The sequence below is a fragment of the Chiloscyllium plagiosum genome, chromosome 24, assembly GCF_004010195.1.
Source record: "Chiloscyllium plagiosum isolate BGI_BamShark_2017 chromosome 24, ASM401019v2, whole genome shotgun sequence".
Taxonomy (NCBI): Eukaryota; Metazoa; Chordata; class Chondrichthyes; order Orectolobiformes; family Hemiscylliidae; genus Chiloscyllium; species Chiloscyllium plagiosum.
Genome location: NC_057733.1, coordinates 12373794 through 12397993, shown reverse-complemented (window position 1 = coordinate 12397993; position 24200 = coordinate 12373794). Strand labels below are relative to the sequence as shown.

The window sequence follows — 24200 nt, the reverse complement described above, 5'->3', positions numbered from 1 at the left end:
AGGTGTCGGAGATGGTCCAGGTAAATTTAAGGTCAGGGTGGAATGTGTTGGTGAAGTTGATGAATTGCTCAACCTCCTCGTGGGAGCACGAGGTGGCGCCAATGCAGTCATCGATGTAGCGGAGGAAGAGGTGGGGAGTGGTGCTGGTGTAACTTTGGAAGATAGACTGTTCTACGTAGCCAACAAAGAGACAGGCATTGCTGGGGCCCATACGTGTGCCCATGGCTACCCTTTTGGTCTGGAGGAAGTGGGAGGATTCGAAGGAGAAATTGTTAAGGGTGAGGACCAGTTCGGCCAAACGAATGAGAGTGTCGGTGGAAGGGTACTGTTGGGGACGTCTGGAGAGGAAAACACAGAGGGCTTGGAGGCCCTGGTCATGGCGGATGGAGGTGTAGAGGGATTGGATATCCATGGTGAAGATGAGGCGTTGGGGGCCGGGGAAATGGAAGTCTTGGAGGAGGTGGAGGGCGTGGGTGGTGTCTCGAATGTATGTGGTGAGTTCCTGGACTAGGGTAGATAGGACAGTTTTGAGGTAGGTAGAGATGAGTTCAGTGGGGCAGGAGCATGCTGAGACAATGGGTCGGCCAGGGTGGTCAGGCTTGTGGATCTTGGGAAGGAGGTAGAACCAGGCAGTGCCGGGTTCCTGGACTATGTTCCGGGGTGGTCAGGCTTGTGGATCTTGGGAAGGAGGTAGAACCGGGCAGTGTGGGGTTCATGCAAAATATAGTGTTACAGCTACAGAGGAGGTACAGGGAAAGACCAACTCAAAGATCCATTCATAAGTCTGATAACAGTGGAGAGCAAGCTGTTCTTAAATTTGTTGGTATGTGTTTTCAAACTTTTGTATCTTCTGCCTGAAGGAAGAGAGTATGACTGAGGTAGGAGAGAGGTTTGGAATGGCGTCAGTAGATGGAAGGCTGGTTTCCATGATGGACTGGGCTGCGTTCACAACTCTCTTGCAGGCTTGGGCTAGGAAGTTGCCATAGCATGCTGTGCTGCATCCAGACAGGATGCTTTCTGGGCTGCATCTTTAAAATTGTTAAGAGCATTGTGGACATGTGAAATTTCCTTAGGCTTCTGAGGAAGTCGTGGTATTGGTTTGTTTACTTGACTGTAGCATTGTAATAAAGAAGGGCCAGTATTACAGCTGAGGAAATTCTTAACAATTATTAAGTAAAGAACTAGATAACCTAGGAAATTGAGTATTACCTGTACCTCAGTGTTGTTGTGGAAATGATGTTGTGGCATGTGACCAGAGTGCCAAGAGTACAGAGACAAAGTAACAGGGTTCCCGACTTAAATGAAAAGAGCCACATCCAAATCCCTTGGGATATGCAAGTTAGTTTGCACCTGCAATGCTTTTGAATGCCATGATGTTGGAGGTGCCAGTGTTGGACTGGGGTGGACAAAGTTTGAAAATCTCACAGCACTGTTGTAGTCCAGCAGCAGCAGGTTCCAAACAAAACAATTCGACAACTTCCAAATAAACCAGCTGGACTATAACCTAATATGTCATTTTTAGCTGTTGAATGGTGGTCCTGCTGGAGGTTTGAATTGTTTGAAAGTGTCCTCTCGCATCCCTGCTGGAAAGCAATGAGTAAACATGATTACCATTTCAGATTAAGTGGTAGCCTTGGTGATGGAGCAATGTAAACATGGGATCATAAAGCCTCTGTGATCACTTCTTAGCAAATGTCTTATGGTAGGCAATGTGGTTTCCAGCCATGTAAGTGGGAATGCAATAATGAAGGAACCTTAAATAAACTACGGAACTGAGCAAGGAGTCTCAAAAGAAAATTTCATCGAGGCGAGAAAGGATGAATAGACGGAAATGGAAGTGAGGTGATAGCAATGCAATAAATAGCAGGTCTGATCATGACTAACCCTGTCAAAGAAATCCCTTTCCATTTGAAACAGAGAATGGAATTTTTTGGCTGGGGCTGGGGGAGGGCGGTGTCGGGGGTGGGGAAGAGAGGGGAGGTGGCAGACTGGGAGGGGATGAACCTTCAATTGATGGGATAGTAGTGATTCTTTGTAGCAACTGAGTCCATGCCCTGGAGGTGCCACCAGCAGACTTGGCTGTTTTGGACACTGGGATTTTCTGGTCGGGGGTCTTTTTTTCTTCACTTGGCAAGATTCAGGGCTTAGATAAGAGTGGTGCTGGAAAATCACAACAGGTCAGGCAGCATTCAAGGAGCAGGAAAATCGATGTTTCGGGCAAAGGCCTTCATCAGGAATGAAGGCAGGGAGCCTCTGGGTGGAGAGATAAATGGGAAAGAGTGGGGCTGGGGAGAAGGTAGCTAAGAGGAGGGAATAAAGGTGATAGGTCAGAGAGGAGGGTGGAGCGGATAGATGGGAAAGAAGATTGGCAGGTAGGACAGGCCATGAGGATGGTGCGGAGCTGGAAGGTTGGAAATGGGGTAAAGTTGGGGGTGGAGGGGAAATGAGGAAACTGGTGAAGTAGACATTGATGCCTGGGGTTGAAGTGTTCCGAGGCAGAGGATGAGGCATTCTTCCTCCAGGCGTCAGGTAGTGAGGGAGCGGCGGTGGAGGAGGCCCAGGACCTGCATGTCCTCAGCAGAGGGGGAGGGGAAGTTGAAACGGAGAGTGGGTTGTTGGGGTGGTGGGGGGGGGGGTGGACCTGACCAGATAGTCACGGAGGGAAAGGACTTTGCGGAAAACGGAAAGGGGTGGGGAGGGAAGAATATATGCTTGGTGGTGGGGTCTGTTTAGAGGTGGCAGAAATGTCGGCAGATGATGCAGTTAATGCGAAGGTTGGTAGGGTGGAAAGTGAGGACGAGGGTGGTTCTGTCCTTGTTGCGGTTGGAGGGGTGGGGTTTGAGGGCGGAGGTGCATGACGTGGATGAGATGCATTGGAGGGCATCTTCAACCATGTGGGACGGGAAATTGCAATCTCTAAAGAAGGAGGTCATCTGGTGTGTTCTGTGGTGGAACTGGTCCACCTGGGAGCAGATACGGCGGAGGCAGAGGAATTGGGAATATGGGGTAGCATTTTTGCAGGAGGTAGGGTGGGAAGAGGTGTAATCCAGGTAGCTGTGGGAGTCGATGGGTTTGTAAAAAAAAAAAAAAATTTCATTGTCAAGTCCGTTGTCATTGATGGAGATGTCCAGGAAGGGGAGGGAGGCATCAGAGATGGTCCAGGTGAATTTAAGGTCAGGGTGGAATGTGTTGGTGAAGTTTATGAACTGCTCAATGCAGTCATCAACGTAGCGGAGGAAGAGGTGGGAAGCGGTGCTGGTGTAACTATGGAAGATGGACTGTTCTACCTAGCCGACAAAGAGACAGGCATAGCTGGGCTCATGTGGGTGCCCATGGCTACTCCTTTGGTCTGGAGGAAGCAGGAGAATTCGAAGGAGAAATTGTTAAGGGTGAGGATCAGTTCAGCCAAACGAATGTGTGCGTCAGTGGAAGGGTACTGTTGGGGATGTCGGGAGAGGAAGAAAAGATTCCGGGCTTCTTTCTGGAACTTCAGTGGGACTCGTGCCTGCTCTAAGCTGGAAAGTGTTCCATGGGCAACTTGTATGGATGTCAATTGAGAATTTCCTGGGATAAATAATGTACCCCTGTCTTCCCATATGCTCCAACCTCTGATGTACCAATTCTTGTGTATAACTATACCAAAGTGTAGATAAGGCGAAACAGCAACATTGTTTTTAATTATCTTCCTTTTTTGGGAAGCGCAGGTCTTTAGACCAAGCACGCTGCAACTCTTTGAGTCAAGGGAAGGGAACAGACCTGCGCTAGAGAGTTGAAACATCAAAGGTATGAAATCTAATAGATTTGTGTGGATGGCAGATGAAAACTTGACATGGTATTTCCATGGTTAAATACTACAGCGGATTCTAAACAGTCCAGCTGGCCTTGAACTCTGTACATCTTTTATTCAGCTTCCTCCTCCTATATTTGTTGATTGGAGTACTTCATACTGTTCTGAAAAAGTAGTTTATTTTTATAAGGAGAATGATTAGAGGATTTCCAATTTTCTTTTCCCCCATTGTTATGTCTTGTGTTTTCATAAGCAAACCACATTCCCTTATCCATACTTTGTGTGGGGTATAAATATTTGAAGAATGTGGTAAAAATCCTATGCTCTGTCAGAAATTGTGTTTTGTGTTTGTTTGTTTGTAACACGTGCACAATCCCCACCACACTGGGAGCCCTGCAGTCTCCAGAGAGATGTGAAAAACTGGATTAAAAACCCAAACCAGCTCCACATGAAAATTTGTGTATCTCCTGTCCTATCAATTCAAAGGGGAAAAGGGGACTTATCCAGAAAATCAGTGTGACCCTGAATTACCTAACATTTTGTAAGCAATGATGACTGCCTCGAATATTTTCAACCTTCATTTGAAGAAATTCAGTTAACCCAGTCCCACCATCTAAGTTGGCATTTGTAGACTGGATAATATAGATAATCCAAGTGCAGGAGCTATCACTAAATTTGCACTATCCTTTTTGGAACACAGTTTAATAAGGATGTTTGAATTAAGCCATCTTTTGCTTACCTCCAAGAAGCTCTAATCACTAGACAGGAATAATATATGAGCAAACTCCTCATTATGTTAATATATATTCCATGAGAGAATTCACTGCTCGTTAAATATATGACCCAAAGAGCTCGCAACTTGCTTTGTTTTAACACCCTTGATTAACAACATCATAATGTCAACCATTGTACAGAATGCTGAAGAGCAGGTGTTTCCAGCTACTGTGGTCATGCACAGTTAGTATTTCTGGTCAGGCACAGTTAGGTATGTTTTGGCCATGTATAATTCAGTAAGCACAGACAATATCCTGCCTCCTTGCCAGGTTAAGCTATCTCACCTAATCTCCACTGATGATTAAATTGGGGACATTTTAATTCATTGCTACAAAATTGGGATTGTTAGGTTCAACATGCATTTTACAGTTTAGAAACGTTAGTTAGTATTTATTTTGGAAGGGGACTGAAACCAATATTTTACCCAATCTGTGGGTTTCCCAGCTAACAAGTTGGATTAAGCTTATCGCTGGACAGTCAGTCTCCATTTCCTAATTTTGACATTGGATGAAGAAAGGCAGTTTCTGTTTAAAATCTGTAATGTTTTAGTTCAGAACTTTGCTGCAGAAATAAGTGTTGCAAAGATGTAGTTTTAAAAATTCTGTTTCATTAAGTCAATTTGTGTCAATGTATCACAGTTTTGCTACTGGGTATAATGCATACCATGACACTAATTGTATGTAGTGTGGTAGAAAGAGGAACACTTCAACCCATTCTAATGCATACTGGCAGAAATTTGACAAACTAAAGAATGTAATTGATATCAAAACTAACAGTGTGTGCCTGTGCTCGAAAGCCTCATTACATTGATTTTATCCTAGAATAATATAGCAGCACATTAGTGCTGATCTCGCCATTTAAAGGTTCTGATCCCAGAATATTCTTTGACTTCACGTTGTCGTTGTGGGAAAATAAGACGAGATTGAATGAAAACTAATTGGGAATGCACGTTTTGAGTTCACAATGTTCCAACCCTGTAGCCTCTTAGTACTTTTCTTTTTGGCAGGACAGCAGATGCATTTCAAAAGCATGTGGCAAGCCTTTAATGCAGTGCAAACATTAGGACAGGGATGGTAGAATGTGATCTACAGCTCGGTAAACCCTAGCATTGAAAATAATAATAACATTTGGCCCACTGAGTCCATACTGACCCTCCAAAGAGCATCCCATCCAGACCAACTCCCTCGTACCCTATCCCTGCATTTCCCACGGCTAGTCCACCAGCCTGTACACCCTTGGATTCTACGTCAATTTAGCATGGCCAATCCACCTAACATGCACACCTTTGGACTCCACGTCTTTGGGAAGAAACCGACGCAGACAAGGGGTGGCAGCCTGTGTGAGATTTGTACAGTCAATGACGAGGCAAAAATAAGCAGTTCTCGTTGTTCATCCATAGTAATAATGAATGGCTTAAACATGACCTCAGCACAGGATAGGTCACTTTACAAATAGGTGATTGGGTGGAGTAGTTCGCTCAATTAGCCAGGTGATTAGTGTGATTCAGAATGATAACATTGTGGGTTCAATCCCCTATGGGTTGTGGTGGTTCATGGAGCATGGATGCTCACCTTGCACCATGCTTGTGGAATGAGGCTTCTCAAGCCGGAATAGTCGATTATGTATCTCTTCTGAATTGGGTATAATACCTATAGACCGATATTATCTTGCATGAAAGATCGTAGGGTTGGCATTAACTGCCAAGTCACCATGACTTTGGAGCAACGTTTAGATTATTAGAAGGAATCTTTGAAAGATAGGAAAAGAAAGACTGATGATGAAAGAGAAGTACTAATCTATAATATGAAAGCAGATGTGTCCAGTATGTAAGAAGACAGGAAACAGGAGTAGGATTGTTGGCCTCCCAAACCTGCTCCGTCATTCAGTGTGACCACGGCTGATCTTATTATTTTAACTCCCCTACCCTGCATGTCTTCCATAATCCTCGACTTGGGGCATTACGGTGGCTCCGTGGTTAGCATTGCTGCCTCATCGTGCCTGGGATCCAGGTTCAATTCTAGACTGTACAAATCTCTCACAGACTGTCACCCTTTTTCTGCGTGGGTTTCTTCCCAAAGACATAGAGTCCAAAGGTGTGCAGGTTAGGTGGATTGGCCATGCTAAATTGACCTGTAGAATCCAAGGATGTATAGGCTGGTGGATTAGCCATGGGAAATGCGGGGATAGGGTACAAGGGGGTGCGTCTGGATGGGATGCTCTTTGGAGGGTCGGTGTGGACTCAGTGGGCCGAATGGCCTGCTTCCACACTGTGGGGACTCTGATTCTATGACTTGACTATCTCATTGATCAAAAGTATGTCTAAATCAGCTTTAGTATAATCAATGAGCTATCCTCTCTTTACCTGTGGGTAAGAGACCCCCCCCCCACCCCACCCAAATGACCCTCTGAGAAACGAAATCCTTTGCATGCCTGCATAACATGGGAGGTCCCTTCATTTGGCATTGTGGCCCCTAGTTCTAGAACTAGTCAATTATCTGTCAAGCCCTCTCTGAGAATCTGACAGATTTTAATAAAATCACTTCTCAATCTTGGAAAGAAAAACTAAATATGGGCCTCACTTGCTCAACCTTTCCCTCAAAAGCCGAGCCTATCATCTCGAGAATCAGCCTCATGAACATTATCAGAAGTGAGTCCCTTCAACATTGTCTTCCTTGACAAAACGTGAAGGTTTTTATTTGATCCAAATGTTCTTTCTCCCAAATAAAAACTGAAAGAACTGTGAATGCTGGAAATCTGAAACGCAAGCAGAAATTGCTGGAAAAGCTCAGCAGGTCTGGCAACATCTGTGAAGAGCAATTAGTTAATGTTTTGGGTCAGTTCTGAGGAAGGGTGACTTGGTGCAAAATGTTCACTCTGATTTCTCTCCACAGGTGCTGCCAGACCTGCTGAGCCTTTGTAACAATTTGTTTTTGGTTCTTTCTCCAAGGATCAATTCATTGTAAATAATGCTGCACTCAAATCTAAACGTGTTTTATCTCCAGTAATCTTTGCCAGTTTAGCTAGATAAACAAGAGTAAGGTGAAGCTTTAAAATTTCTGATTATTGTATCTCACTCTCGCATTTTTGTAAGCATTTTTAACTCTTGAGCTTATCTCTTTCACCAACATTTATGAACTGATTTATATTTCATAGATTTCTCTTTTTGTAAACTTTAATCTTCTGTTTGATTATAGAAACAACCTGGGAAAGGCCAACAAGTGCTCCAGGAACACCAAAGAGTCCAATTTCACAGATGAATTCATTGCCTACAGGTAACTAATCTTTATTTTGAGCGATGATTAACTGCTAAAATAAACTTCCGAGTTGACCTTGAATTTTCTTTTACTTTGGCATTTTCACATTTTTGGGGGGTAAAAGAGAAATGGAGCACCCGAAATAAAAAACACCAAACTTCTGATGAGAAGCTAGAATCATAGAATCCCTGCAATATGGAAGTAGGCCATCTGGCCCATTGAGTCCACACTGGCTCTCCATATAGCACCCTACTCTATCCCTCTAACCCTGCATTTACCATGGCCAATCCGCCTTATCTGCAAGTCTTTTGGAATGTGGGAGGAAACTGGAGCACTTGGAGGAAACCCATACAGACACACTGAGCATGGGCAAACTCCACCCATACAACCGCCTGAGGGTGGAATCGGACTTGAAGTGGGGATAAGAGGTGGAAAGGTGATGTGTTAAATAGGGTTTTTCTCCCCTGCAATGGCAGCTCTGACCCAGCAGAGGTTTGGACACATAGTGGGGATACATTCAGGAAGGAGTTGTCTGAAGAATCCTTAACATTGACTTCAGACCCCATGAGGTCTCATGGTGTGAGGTCAAACATGGCCAAGGAAACCTAATCACCATATAAGCCCACCCCTCCAATTCCATCCTCCCTCCCATCAAACTGATGAGTCAATACTACTCCTTGTGGGTGGTAAAGCTGCAGAAAGTATTCTGAATGGGAGATTCCAATGTGCAGCATGAAGAGCGACTTGAGAACACCACAACTGACTGAGCTGCTTGAGTCTTAAAGGACATTGCTGCTAGACTGGGCTTGCAGCAGGTTGTGAGGGAACCAATAAGATTGGCAATGTACTTCACCTCATCCTCACCAATCTGCAGATGCAACTGTCCATGGTAATATCAGTAAGAGTGTCCACTGCCAGTCCTTGTAAAGAAGTCATCCCATCTTTACGTTGAGAATACCTTGCATCATATTGTGTACCGCTATTACCATGTTAAGTGAAAGAGACTTCAAACAGATCGAGCAACTCAACTCTGGGAATCAATGAGACACTATGAGGCATCATCAGTAGCAGAATTGTACTCCAGCATGATCTTCAACCTCATGGCCTGGCGTACTGTTACTACAGCAAGGGGATCAACCCTGGTTCAATGAAGAATGTAGGAGGGAATCCCAGGCCTAGCACCGAGCATACCTAAAAATGAAACGCCAGTCTGATGAAGTTCCAATTCAAGGCTACTTGTGTGCCACATAGTATACGCAGCAAGTGATTGATAGATCTGAACAATTCCTGAAGCAGTTGATCAGGTCTAAGCTCTGTAGTCCTGTCACATCCAGTTGTAAATGGTGGTAGACAATTAAACATCTCACTGGTGAAGGAGACTCCATAAATATCCACATTCTTAATGATGGAGGAGGCCACTGCATCAATACATAAGCACTTGCAATAACCTTCAGCCAGAAGTGCAGAGTGGATGGTTCATTGCACTAGTCTTCAGATAATTTGATTCACTCACATGTTGGAGAAAGTGAGGACTACAGATGCTGGAGATGTATGGCTGGAAAAGCACAGCAGGTCAGGCAGCATCCAAGGAGCAGGAGAATCGACGTTTTGGGCATAAGAAGGGCTTCCTGAAGAAGGGCTTATGCCCAAAACATCGATTCTCCTGCTCCTTGGATGCTGCCTGACCTGCGCTTTTCCTTCACTCACATGTTATCAAGAAATAATTGGAAGCACTGCAAATGCTAGGGACCCTGACAACATTCTGGCAATAGTGCTGAAGACTTGTGCTCCAGAACGTTATGTGTTCCAAACCAAGCTGTTTCAGTACAGATGCAACACTGGCATCTACCTGACAATGTGGAAAATTGTTCAGCGATGTCCTGTATGTAAACAGCAGGACAAATCCAACCTGGCCAATTACTGCCCCATCAGTCTACTCTTCATTGGTAAAACTTTGGAAGGTGTTACCAATAGTGCTCTCAAGTAGCACCTGCTCATTGACACCCAGTTTGGGTTCCTCCAGGGCCACTCACCCCTTGACTTCATTGGTTCAAGCATGGACAACAGAGCTGAATTCCAAAGATGAGGTGAGAGTGATAGTCCTTGCTGTCAAGGCTGCATTTCACTGAGTGTGGCACCAAAGAGCCAACCTGGAGTCGGTGGAAATCGGGGAGTAAACTGTCTGCGAGACGGTGTCATATCTGGCACAAAGAAAGACCGTTGTGCTTGTTTTTAAGTCATCGCACCTCCAGGACATCTCTGCAGGATTCCATCAGGCTAATGTCCTAGGCCTAACCATTTTCAGCTGCTTCATCAACGAACTCCCTCCAACATAAGGTCAGAAGTGGAGATGTTCACTGTCTGATATTCAGCGCCATTCATGACTCCTCAAATACTAAAGCAGTCCATGTTCACATGCAGCAAGACCTTTTACAGGTTTGAGGTGATAAATGGTAAGTGAGATTTGTGCCACAGAAATGCCAGGCGATGCACATCTCCAGAATCTAACCATTGCTCCTTGGGATTCAAAGGCATTCCCATCACTGATAACCCCACTATTGTGGTTACTGTTGACCAGAAACTGGACTGGACCAGCCATAGAATTACTGTGCCTCTGACCTGATCTTGTAACAATGAATCCTACACCATGCAACCCCCATCCTAAATTCTCCAAAGCCTATCCTCCATCTACAAGCACAAGTCAGGATTGCGATGCGATATTTTTCACTTCTCTGCATGAATGCAGCTCCAACAACACTCGAGAAGCTTCACCATCCTGGACAAAGCAGCCGACTTGTTTGGCACAGTGTCCACAAACATTCACTACCTCCCCCACCTCCAACACTCCATAGCAGCAATGTGTACTATCTACAAGATGCACTGCAGAAATTCCCCAAGACTGCTTCAACATCATCTTCCAAACTGATGACCACTTCCATCTAGAAGGGCATGGAGGGCAGATACATGGGGATACCACCGCCTGCAAGATCCACTTCAAGTCACTTGCCATTTGACCTGGAAATATATTCAGCTAGAAATCTCACAGCACCAGGTTAAGTCCAACAGGATTTATTTGGAAGCACTAGCTTTCAGAGCGCTGCTCCTTCACAGCTACTTGATGAAGGAGCAGCACTCCAAATGCTAGTGCTTCCAAATAAATCCTGCTCGACTATAACCTGGTGTTGTGTGATTTCTAACTTTGTTCACCCCAGCTCCTTCACGTCATGGAAATATATTGCCATTGCTTCAGTGTTGCTGGGTCAAAAATCCTGAAATACTCCCCTGAACGGTGGGTCTACCTACACTAAATGACTTTCAGTTGAAGAAGGTGGCTTCTCAAATCAACTAGGGAAGGCCAATAATTGCTGGCCCAACCAATTACATCCGTATCTCACAAATGAATAAATGGTGTAAAAGGTGAACTTGTAATAGAATCTGAAAAAGCAACAGGTACAGCATAAATGAATTGATGGTTACCCATTCCTGGACATTACCATACATCTGGACTACAAGTTGACATGATGTGTGAGATGCTCCTTTTACCCAGTCCCCAAAATGTTGCAAATGTTTGGCATGTAAGCCAACTTCCCTTTCAGCTACAACATTCAGTGCTGTCATTCCTTGTCCGATGCAGTTTTGCTCCCATGTAAACGTATGTTTTATTTGCTGGTAGCTTACAATTGAGTGTAAGCAGCAGATACAGGCTGTGTGTGAGTTTAAGATCTGCACTGACTTTGCATCTGAAGTTGATATTTCAAAATGGTGACCACTCTCACCCATACCAGTATTTGACTTTAGGGTGTAAATTTATGTACATTGTAATTCAGTATAGTATTTGAAAATTGTGGATTGCATTTCATTTTAACTAAATTGCTTTTTCTCTTCATTCTTTGAGCTGTTATCGACCATATTCAACACATAGCATACTTGTTAGGGTAGATCAGATTGATTTCTGCCCTGAAGGTTTGACTGCAGATAATTGCACTTTGGATGAGCTGTTGGCTCTGTTTTGTCTTTGCAAACTCCAAATGTATTGGAGGCAGTGTTTTGTTTGAATTGTGCCATGCACAGCAACACTGGTCAGCATCTCTCAGGAGGTGAAATCAATATCAAAACTTCTAAAAATAGAATAGCATTTTATTGTCACGTATATTTTTAAGTCACCATAACACAGGGCCTAGATCAATGCCAGAAGTCCTAAATAAGGAGAAGAAAAAGTAAAAGTTCATCAAGATTCAAGTAATGGCTCCTGGGTTTGGAGTACATTGGGAAAACTTGGCTGAGACCCCCACGGCAGGCTGAGAGGCGGTCTCCACACTGGGCCATTGGAAGACCTGGCAGTAGCCTCTGAAGCAAGGACGAGACCTCCGCACCAGGGAAAGGACCTTCATGCCAGCTGCTGGAATACCTAGAAGCTACAGAAGGAGCCCTTCACGATGTGATCAGACCCCCGGGACAAGAATGCCACGCTGCAAGTTGGTGCAGTCTTCAGAGTATCCTCATCATTGTTTCCTTTTCATGCCTTGAAAATGCACCCCAGATTTGACTGTTCATTAGAACATTTACTTTGGTCTGGCGTTCTGCCAACTCACTGACTCTCTCAGTATAAGGCATGACACCCCAGTATGTGAACACCTCCTGTGTTTAATTGTGATTTCCTGAAGAAGGGCCTGTGCCCGAAACGTCGAATCTCCTGTTCCCTGGATGCTGCCTGACCTGCTGTGCTGTTCCAGCAATAAAGTTTCAACTTTGATCTCCAGCATCTGCAGACCTCACTTTCTCCTCTTTAATTGTGGAGGGCATTATAGAAATTATCCTTGAATATTCAGGGGGCATACAATAGTGGGTCTTACTTGCCTGTTTCCATACACAAGGCGGTTAATCACCATCTGACAGTCATTAGTAGCCTTGACAAGGCAAGTCTGATGCAATGGTCATGACAACAAAGTTAACACCAGTTTGCAATATTCTTCTTCACAACCACTCGAAGAACACACAACCTGTACCAATTTCCCTGAGTCTGTGGGCTGGCACGGTGGCTCAGTGGTTAGCACTGCTATCTCACAGCGCCAGGGACCTGGGTTCAATTCCTGTCTCGGGCAACTGTCTGTGTGGAGTTTGCACATTCTCTCTGTGTCTGCGTGGGTTTCTCTGGGTGCTCCGGTTTCCTCCCACAGTCACAAAGATGTGAAGGTTAGGTGAATTGACCATGCTAAATTGCCTATACTGTTAGGTGCATTAGTCAGGGGGGAATGGGCCTGGGTGGGTTGCTCTTTGGAGGGTCGGTGTGGACTTGTTGAGCCGAAGGGCCTGTTTCCACACTGTAGGGAATCTTTAATCTAAACTTCTTGGGTAGAGGGGCCTTGCTAAGGACATCAACCTGGACTTTGTACGGCTCTGGTCTGTTGACTGTCCATGAGGGCGTGCACAACCCATACGCCAATGTGACCACTTTCACCTTGACATTCTTTTTTCGAGAGAGTCTTACAGCCACATTGGGATCTATGCCAGCTGCAGTCTCCTGCTCAGGGAGATGCATGAGGCAATCTTTACCGCATCTTTTCTCATCCTTCCTCTAGAATTCTGGAGTTGTGCAGTGTGGTCCTCAATGGGCTGCTCAGGTAGGCAGGTGAACGCAGAGATCCACTTGTGCTTGTTTCCAGTGTTAACCAACTCTATGATCAGAACTGCACCTCTGTGCAGGTTCATTGCTCTAACCTTTTGTGCAGCAAACTGTATGAGGTTAGTCACCAGTTCTCTCTGGTTGTTGGTAACATAATGATTAACTAATCCTGGCATACTGTTGCTGGCAAGTTGCACTGCTGGTACTGGCAACAGTAGAGGATTGGCTGACTAGCAGAAGACAGCGTGGAGATGAAGAGGTCTTTTTCAGGATGGCCCTTTAGAACTGAGATGAGGAATTTTTTCAGTTAGAAGTTGGTTAACCTGATCATTGCCACAGAATGCATGGATGCTAAGTCATTCAGTGGACTTAAGACCGCGAGAGAGAGGTTCTTAATTAGTAAGGGGTTCATGTGTTACAGGAAGAGGACAGGAGATTGAGTTCGAGAAACACATCAGCCATGATCGACTGGTAGAGCTGGTTTGATGGGCCAAATGGTCTAGTTCTGTTTCTATACTTTATGGCCTAAGACCCTTCTAATGTGCAACAGTTTTGAAGTCATGTCAGTCCTGTACTTTAGAATGTGGAGTTTAACAAGACACTGAAGACATCCTGGTCACTCACTGCATCCACTTCCATTTCCATCATTTAGACTTGTTTTGCTACTAAATTAACAAGTTTGGGATTGGAAATCAAAGCAAATTTTGAATTTTGGTTGCCTGTTTCAAGTATGGTCACACGTTCTGTTACTTGATTCCATTTCTCAAGCATTCTCTATGTTGAATATATAAAGATTGACATCTGTAGTTCTGGTAACCAATTAGCCAATGGATTGAATTTTATCTAAAATTGGTTACAATTAATCAGGCCCACTTTGGAGGTGATGCCTCCATGGATATAAGAGTTGATTAAAATTGTATTATGGAGAGAGAAAAATTAATGTTTCGCTCTGTCAGATCTGCACTTGATTGTTGTACATTTTTTAAATAGACTAATTTGGGAATAAAATCCTATAAACTAATTTTGGTACATCTTGGTACTTGTATGTTTTCTTTAAATGCTGAATCTTTTCTCGAAATTACGAAATGAACATTCTGGCCCATCCTGTTGAATGTGATTCTGACTGATTACAGACCAGTTGCAGTAAGCACTACAGAGAGCTTGTTGTCTCTGTAGACAATGTGTTGAAGGTGTTAGCCCCCTGTGTTCTCTGTCTATTTTTTTTGGTACAAAGTTACATTGCACTTTGCTCAAAAACCACATAGATTCATGTCGAACTCTGAGCTCAAAAACTGCACGAACTTATATAAAACTCTGTTATTTCACTTTTTAGATTGGAATCAATCTAAACATCAGGTCATAGACAGAGAACACAGGGGGCTAACACCTTCAACACATTGTCTAGCTATCACCATTGTTAACAGCTAACCCGAGAATGCAACTTTAAAAAAAAGGGTTTTGTGATTTACACATGAAAGAGGTGAAACTATCACTGTATTCTGACAGATGAAAGGCTTAACAGACAATCAATTCTTCAATGTATAATTTCAGTTACATCACACTGCAAATTTTTGCGATAAATTCTGTGTTACGATCGAGCCCTCCACAATCACCTGATGAAGAAGCGTCGCTCCGAAAGCTAGTGTGCTTCCAATCAAACCTGTTGGACTATAACCTGGTGTTGTGTGATTTTTAAGTTTGAGGTGCATGTGATCTCTCTATTCTCATGGAAGTTTGCAATTTGACATTCCATTGGAAGAAATTTGAAATGCATGATGGCCCCAGTTCTCCAGTGTTCTGACCCAGTTCCTTCCCGATTCCTTACTGACTAAATCTTTCAGGTCACAAATAACAAACGCTTAATGTTGTACTCCATTTAAGATTCTTTAGAGTTGAGGAGGAATTACAGCAACGCTGAAGCTTTATCTAGAGTCAAAGGCATATAGCACAGAAACAGACCCTTCAGTCCAACCAGGCGAAAGTGATGAAGGGCTTTCCTGATGAAGGGCTTTTGCCCAAAACATCGATTTTCCTGTTCCTCGGGTGCTGCCTGACCTGCTATGCTTTTCCAGCACCATTCTAATCTAGACCCTTCAGTTCAACCTGTCCACGCCAACCATAATCCCAAACTAAATTGGTCCCACCTGCCTGCGCTTAGCCCATATCCCTCCCAACTTTTTTTATTAATGAGCTCATCCAGTTCTGAGGAAGGGCCATTTGACCTGTACCATTAACTCTAAGTCTGACTTCTCTCCACAGATGCTGCCAGATCTGCTGAGCTTTTCCAGCAATTTGTTTTCACTTCTTAGTCATGTACTTATGTAAATGTCTTTCAAACATTGAACTGTACCCTCATCCACCACTTCCTCTGGAAATTCATTCCACACAAGAAACTTGCTGTTTGAAAAATAGAAATTGCCCTCTCATGTCTTTTTTTATAATCTTTCTCCCCTCATCTTAAAAATATGCTCCCTAGTCTTAAAATTCCCCACCAGAGAGAAAAGTCATGTGTCATTCACTTTATCTATACTCAATTTTATAAACCTCTATAAGGCCACTCCTCAATCTCCTATGTTCCAGTGAAAAAGAATCCAAGCCTATCCAACCTCTCTGTATAAATCAAACCCTCCTTCCCAGCAACATCCTGGTAAATCTCTCCTGAACCCTGCCGAGATTAATAATGCCCTTCCAAAACAGGGCAACTAGAACTTGACACAATATTCCCGAAGAGGCCTCACCACCATCTTGTACAACCTCAATGTAATGTTCCAACTCCAATACTCAAAAGGTCTGAGCCATGAAGGCAAGTATGCAAAATGCCTTCTTAGACACCCTATCTGTATGTGATGCAAACTTCAAAGAATTTTGTACCTGAACCCCTCAGGTATCTCTGTTCTACAACACTGCCCAAAGCCCTACTTTTAATTGCATAACTCTTATGTAATTTTTATCCTCGTAACACTGGCCATGTTGCCTCTAGTTTATTGCTTTGGTTTCCATCTACACTTTTTAAATTAAATGCACAAATGTATGAAGTCTGGGGCATTCTCCAAATTTCTGAAGCATTTCATAGGCGTTATAGCCCAGAAACTGGTTATTTGGCCTACCCAGCCTATACTGGTGGTGTTGATCCACTCCACAGCCGCAGCATGACCTCCCAACTCCTGTACTCAATGCTTTGACCAATAAAGGTAAGCATACCAAACGCCTCCTTCACTATCCTATCTACCTGTGACTCCACTTTCAAGGAGCTATGAACCTGCACTCCGAGGTCTCTTTGTTCAGCAACACTCCCTAGGTCCTTACCATTAAGTGTATAAGTCCTGCTAAGATTTGCTTTCCCTAAAATGTAGCACCTCGCATTTACCTGAATTAAACTCCATCTGCCACTTCTCAGCCCATTGGCCCATCTGGTCCAGATTCTGTTGTAATCTGAGGTAATCCTCTTCACTGTCCACTACACCTCCAATTTTGGTGTCATCTGCAAACTTACTAACTGTACCTCTTATGCTCACATCCAAATAGTTTGTGTAAATGACAAAAAGTAGAGGGCCCAGCACCGACCCTTGTGGCACTCCACTGGTCACAGGCCTCCAGTCTGAAAAACAACCCTCCACCACCACCCTCTGTCTTCTACCTTTGAGCCAGTTCTGAATCCAAATGGCTGGTTCTCCCTGTATTCTGTGAGATCTAACCTTGCTAATCAGTCTCCCATGGGGAACCTTGTCGAGCCCCTTGCTGAACTGTTGGAATATTACATGCAATTCTGATCTCCTTCCTATCGGAAAGATGTTGTGAAACTTGAAAGGGTTCAGAAAAGATTTACAAGGATATTGCCAGGGTTGGAGGATTTAAGCTATAGGGAGAGGCTGAAAAGGCTGGGGCTATTTTCCCTGGAGTGTCGGAGGCTGAGGGGTGACCATATAGCGGTTTACAAAATTAGGGGCATGGATAGGGTAAATAGACAAAGTCTTTTCCTGGGGTTGGGGAGTCCAGAACTAGAGGGCATAGGTTTAGGGCGAGAGGGGATAGATATAAAAGAGACCTAAGGGGCAACATTTTCACACAGAGTGGTATGTGTATGGAATGAGCTGCCAAAGAAAGTGGTGGAGGCTGATATAATTGCAACATTTAAGAGGCATTTAGATGGGTATATGAATAGGAAGGGTTTGGAGGGAAGTGGGCTGGGTGCGGGCAGGTGGGACTAGATTGGGTTGGGATATCTGGGCGGCATGGACGGGTTGGACTGAAGGGTCTATTTCCATGCTGTACATCGTTATGACTCTATGCATATTGGAGCATCAGGAACTACTTTAAGTGATTGTCCCACACAGTTCACTGAGCTACACTCTAAGTCAGTATCTTTAGGAAGGAAGGGGAGGAAAGTAAGGAGATAAATAAATATTTGCAAGGGTGCCAATTAAGGCAATGACTGATTGTAAACATCTTTTTCAGATTTCGGCCCAAATCTTATTGGGGTCTGATTCCAGAGTGGGCGTGGGCGATTTTATTGCTCGTCGTGGGAAAGATTTGTGTCATATCACTAACTTGAAAAATACAAGGGCACTAATGGAATGAGAAAGTTGATATAACAAAATCCCTCTTCTATATTTTTTTTATTATTTATGGCTAACGTGTGAATTGAAGCTTTATGGGAAAATCTCTTTCTTGAAATACGTAACATTAATCATTTAATTAATAGAATTTTTCTCATACTCAAGGTATGTTCATGATTCAAGTTCAAACTCTGTTTTCTTGCAGATAAATTCCACATGAAAGATCAAGAGTGTGTTATCAGTTTTGACTCCACTTATGTCATTATGACTCACTGCTACTGTGCACACCAATTGCTTAGATCCTTCCTGCAATGGTTTCTGGCCAGCTTGTCTGAGAGAGATTACATAATGGACTGAGAAGAATATTGAAAAACTAGAAATACCCAGCCACACCTGACACCGGCAAAGTACAGATTTCAACAAATCGTGATTGCTTTTAATTGCTGTGTGTGTGTTGGCCAGAACCAATGTTTCCTTCATCTCGAGCAGAATGCCCAAGTGTCTCAGGGAAAAATTTACTCCCTCCAGAGGTGCCTGTGGAAGCCATCCCTTTTGCTGACCTTCGAACCCACTGGCACCAGTTTTCTTACTTTGCCATTTGCCAATGCAAAAGCAGCTGCTTTGTTAGGAGGAAGTACTTGAGGACATTATCTCAAATATAATGGAAGTAATCAATGTTTTAAAAGTAGTGAATTAATGCCAAAACTTTGCATGAAGACATTTATTTTTGGATAGCACCACAGATTAGAACTTGATCAGACTGGCCTTTTTAACACAGATGCTTGTGTTTGTATTTACAGTGAATGGCTTTCACTCATCAGGGAGCCTGTCACATCATTCGGAGACCTCGCACATGGCCTTGAGGAAGACTAGCAGTGATCCACAGGTATGTTGATCACCCTTCACTGTAGCTTGGGAATGCAAGTGTCATGATCCTGAAGTATGGAACTCCCTGGCCTGGGCTAGGATTTAATCCTGAACATTTGTGTGACCAGCTATTTTCCTCCCTGGCAACTTTGTCCCCAAAACCAAGGCAATTCAGTACAGGTTTGTGCTTATTTTCCTTCTCCTCTTTGTTCTGTTCAATTTTGGACGTCGAGAAAAGGTTTATAATTTTTTCAATTAGAGGCTCTGTCCTAAAACAGCACATTTGATAGTATTCATTTGGATTATATGCAAATAAATTATAGAATTAAAAAATAAAATTCTTTCATGGGATGTGAGCATTGCTGCCAATGTTTGCTACCCATTCATGATGGCACTTGTTCATTTCAGAGGGCTGTTAACCCCCTTTACTGATTGATTCCTGAGATGCCATGTTATACATGTTGTGCAGTCCTTGTCTTAGAATGGTTTCTTTTAAAACAGTTAAAACAGTTCTTTGGACTGTCTGGATTTTTACATTGCATTTTGCCAATTTATTATTGAAAAACTGTAGAAATTAGGACTATGTTTTTCATTCTTTGTGTGCAGAAATTATTGCTTTACCAAATGGGCATTAGATTTAGCAATCCTTCTGTAGTAATTTCAGTCATTCTCCATATTCAAGCTCATTCAACAGTTTGGAAGTGCTGTTGCTGAGCTAAGATCATGTGGCCTCTGAGCTAATGCAGCAAGCATCGATGCTGTTGGCTTGTCTGTGATCTTTAGATTAGATTAGATTAGATTAGATTACAGTGTGGAAACAGGCCCTTCGGCCCAACAAGTCCACACCGACCCGCCGAAGCAAAACCCATCCATACCCCTACATTTACCCCTTACCTAACACTATGGGCAATTTAGTATGGCCAATTCACCTGACCCTGCACATCTTTGGACTGTGGGAGGAAACCGGAGCACCCGGAGGAAACCCACGCAGACACGGGGAGAACGTGCAAACTCCACACAATCAGTCGCCTGAGGCGGGAATTGAACCCGGGTCTCTGGCGCTGTGAGGCAGCAGTGCTAACCACTGTGCCACCGTGCTGCCCATCTTTGTTTTGAGGTCAGTCTGTACTGGCTGACTTTTAATATGTGGTGTCCAAGTATATATTAATTCTGAGCGGTGTTCTCATTTGAAAATTGTCATCTTTTAGTGAGCAACCAGAGGCCAAGCTAGAGTCTATGAGATGAGAGAAGTAAAGCCTGATCACTGTGGTATTGTCTGTGGACACCTTGCAGAGAGCAGAGGGATTCTGGCTATAGTTTGAAGGTATATATTAGTGGATTATAGGATTACTATTAGCAGTTATTAATGTAAGAGCAGAAATCGGTTTGTTGGAGGATATTATTAGTTATCAGTGCACATTCAGTGAATTATTAATGGAAGCAATGTTTCTGCCAACTCTGTTGTTCCCCCTGTGACTCCTTTTGTCGTTTTCCATATCCATTTCCTTTCTCCTTTTGGCCTAGTTTCCCATCTGTTCATGCACCACAACTGCTGAGATAAAATCAAACCGCAAAGTAAGCAAGGAGACTGAATCTTTTTCAAAAGATATGTGCACCAACATTTTCAGATGTCTTGTGGGCAGACATCGTATGATCAAACTTCTAGGAATACTTCTTTAGGGCTTTTTAAAGTCACATGCTACCAGCACTATCTTTCCCTCATCCTGAACAGCACCAATGTCGCACTCTGCATTCCTGCTGCTTTTTATTATGTTCAGTGCCCTACTCAATGATGTTTTATACCAATTCTGACCAAGTTATTCACAATGATTGCTGCCTGTTGTACGCTCCTCCCAATGTTAAGTGAGTGGGCAAAATCTTGGCAGATGGAACATGTATAGGAAAATGTGAGATTATGCACTCTGGCAGGATAGGCACGAGAGACAAATATGGTTTAAATAGAGAAAGACTGCAGAAAGCTGCAGCACAGAGGGATGTGGAGTCCTTGCTTATAAATTTTAAAAAGCTAGTGTGTCAGTTCAGGTAATGGGAAAGGCAAATGGAATGTGACTTTTTTTATATCAAAGAGAAAACTATCAAAGTAGGTTGGTCATAATAAAATTATATGCGACACTACATCAGACCATATATTGAATACTCTGAACAGTAAGGTTCCCTTATCTGAGGAAAGATGGACAGCGATTGGGGGCAGTCCAGAGAAGCTTCACTAGGTTGATAGTGGTTATGAAAACATCGTCATATGAGGAGTGATTGAGTAGTTTGGGTCAGTACTCATTCTCATTGAGAAGAATGAGAAATCGGAATGTTAGTGAAACATATAGGTTTTTAAGCTGCTTAACAGGGAAGATGCTGAGAGGTTAATTTTCCCCTCCAAGGACAGTCTAGGATGGCATAACCTAGAGTATAAGGGGTCCTCCATTTGTACCTGGTCTGGCCTGCATGTGACTCCAGATCCAAGGCAGTTACAGTTGACTGTTCTAACTGTCTACTGAAATGGCCACTCTGTTCATAGAGGGATTAGGGATGGTCACTAAATGCTGGCCCAGCCAACAGTGCACACATCCCATGAATTAATAAATTAACAATGATTAATCCCTGGTGTGCAGAAGTAACAATCCAATAATGCTCTCACTATATACATTTAATATTAATTTTAACACTGTAGGCTCAGCTAGCTTCACCAGTAGACCATTAAACACACAACTTCAGGGTCATGGGTCCGTGCCCAATGTTGGGCAACTAATTCTTTTTGATGGGCTCTTGTGTACAGTGGAAGTGTCCCTACCTCTGAACAAAGAAGCCTGGGTTCATGCCCCATGTGCTCTAGAGGTATATGATATCTCTGAACAGGCTGATTTCGAAAATATCAATAATGAACATCTTCCATTGAGCCCAACGTGCACCTCTGCCTTTACTAGTTAGCTGTGTGGTTAAAATAGCCAGGCTGCACACCTGTGAGTTTCTAGAAAATACCATCTGTGGTAGGATGAGCACCTTTTAAGTGACCATGAGTTGACCACTTATTGGCCCATGAATAGTGTAAAATTGTGGTGGGGACTTGTTGGGGAGGTAAGTGGAGGAAATGGCATTTTATTCCCTCTCCCTCCATCCCCACACGGAGGGGCTTTAAAATCCAGTCCTGTATTTCTAACTGGATCTGGGACCTACTGGCAAGGATAACGTGTTTCAAACCACCATGCCACAAACATTAGTCTCCAAATAGTAGCAGTGCAAGTGTGGATCCATATATCTCACAACAGCATATCATTGTGCAGTCGATCTGTCAATGTGGAGGCATTGTATTATTGTGCCAATGATTTACGATTGTACAAGTTCCATTTCAAACTCCAATCTGAGTTTTGCTGGTCCCTTAACCAAAGCCTATATCTACCAGCCAAGGTTGATAGCATAGCAGTGGTCACTTTGGGACCCCAAAAAATGAGGATTGGGTTTTGAGACAAGGAAGAGCCAGCTGGTCTGCTGTTGCTTTGCCTTTCAAAAGCATCAAAAGAGACGTAAAATCAACATTAGAGCCATAACAAATAACAGCTTTTCTTCAAGTCTCATGTACTTTTTTTAACTCAAAGCAGGCACTTAAGAAGCAGAATAATGATTTCTATTTGCCTATTTATATGCTAATCCATTAATGGGCCCACTGAGAGGAACGTTTATCTCCTTTACAAACTGTTCCAATTGAGTATCTGAATTGATGTCTTAAAGGGAAATCATCCCAGATTTAGAGAAAAATATATGCCAGCATGATGTTTGGAAAAGGATGTTATGTCAGCTTTTTCAAATGAAGCAAAGACCTGTTTCAGTATTTAAAACTAAATTACCTTGTCCTCCTCCTTCCCTCCCTGCCTCATCTTTGGTCTACAGATGGCGTGTTATGCTAGCTATAGTTCTAGCAAGACTGGTATACTCTCCAATGTTGTACCAATATAACTTCTCAACGATCCTAAACACTGAATATTTTTTGTCACCACGTTCCTCCTCTTACACAGTTCCTTGGGATCAAAGGTGGCTTGTTTCCACTCCAGTTCAATGGCTTCTGCAATTGTTAATCAGTCCAGTGTGTGATCTGCAGATTTTGCCGCGAGTTGGAGATGGTGGCTTCAGCGTATTCAAGTCTTTTCTCCCATATCATTTGGTCCACAGAACTTGTGCTGTCTCATTAATAAAGTTTAATTAATTCCACTCTCCTTCTGTTTGCTCACAGTCCTACAATTTCCTTTGTGAACTCTCAGTACAATCCAATTCTCTTTCGGGCAATGCCTTCCTGATAATTATCAATAGAATTAAATTGTTTTAATGCAGTGAGTTCTTCTGTCTGGGTCTTTTAACAATTATCTTAATTCAGTGTCCTCTAGTTACTGACACATTTGCCATTGGGTCATTTGGCAGTCCCCATTCAATTGCTGGTAGTACAGTGTGAATATTGCTCAAATGAGATGTGTTGCTCAAGTTTGTTTCACGGCTCACTAGAAATATAGACTGCCCAGTGTAATACTAAGTGGTTATTAAATCAGAAGCTCCCTACTTATTTCTGGTCAGTGTTTCAGAAGTTGAGTATAAGCAAAGGTGATGGTATGATCTAACAGCTGTAGCATTGAGGAGGTTGGAGAATTAGTAATGTTCAGGATGAAGTAGTTGACTACAGTTGATGTCCCATGTATAAACGTGTAGCATCTCCAGGATAACTGGAGGTTATGACTATATTGAATAGTTGGAGAAGATAATGGGGACTGATCAGTGTGTCCTGACCATTGTCACCTTTTTTTTTAATTATTTAAAATAAGAGCAAGGTAAGCTGTGCAACTGGGAGCACTGGCTTGGGATTTGTGCATTCACTGATGTGTGAGAATGATATCTGGCATGCTGTATCAAATCATCAGGTCACAATCAACTGAAACTGACTCAAAAAGCTATTAATTATTTGAGTGCAATGAGCTTATCAAAGCCACTAAATAATTTCGAGTGGAGCATGTACGTTTTGAAAAGGCTGATGAGTGCATTCCTTGCACATTGGTTGTGATCGAGAGTAGGGGTACTGGGAAGGACTGGGTGAGAGTACGTTATAGAAAGCTCTCTCATTCCGAAACAGTGTCGGTTTTGGCAGGGAAGCAGTTAATCAGAAGAAGCCAGGCATTGTTGAAGAGTACAGATCCAGGGAAGGGGAAGGGAGAATTTCCTGTGTCTCTAGTTAATATCCCACATCCCACTGGCATTTGTGCACTGATTCGCCTGCTTTTGCCATGGCCACTTCAGGCGGTCACTGAAAGCTCCGTTTGTCTCACCAACCAGATCCAACGAGTTTG

General features: G+C 43.2%; 1 protein-coding gene across 4 annotated transcripts in view; it reads left to right on the top strand.

The window, feature by feature from the left end:
* Positions 1-24200, top strand: part of gas7b (growth arrest-specific 7b) — a 449937-nt gene that overhangs the window by 307236 nt on the left and 118501 nt on the right. For all 4 annotated transcript variants that reach the window (XM_043714439.1, XM_043714440.1, XM_043714441.1 and 1 more), the window contains exons 3-4: positions 7756-7833; positions 18795-18880. In XM_043714439.1, the coding sequence (XP_043570374.1) occupies positions 7756-7833; positions 18795-18880 (164 nt within the window). The remainder of the gene's footprint in view (positions 1-7755; positions 7834-18794; positions 18881-24200) is intronic.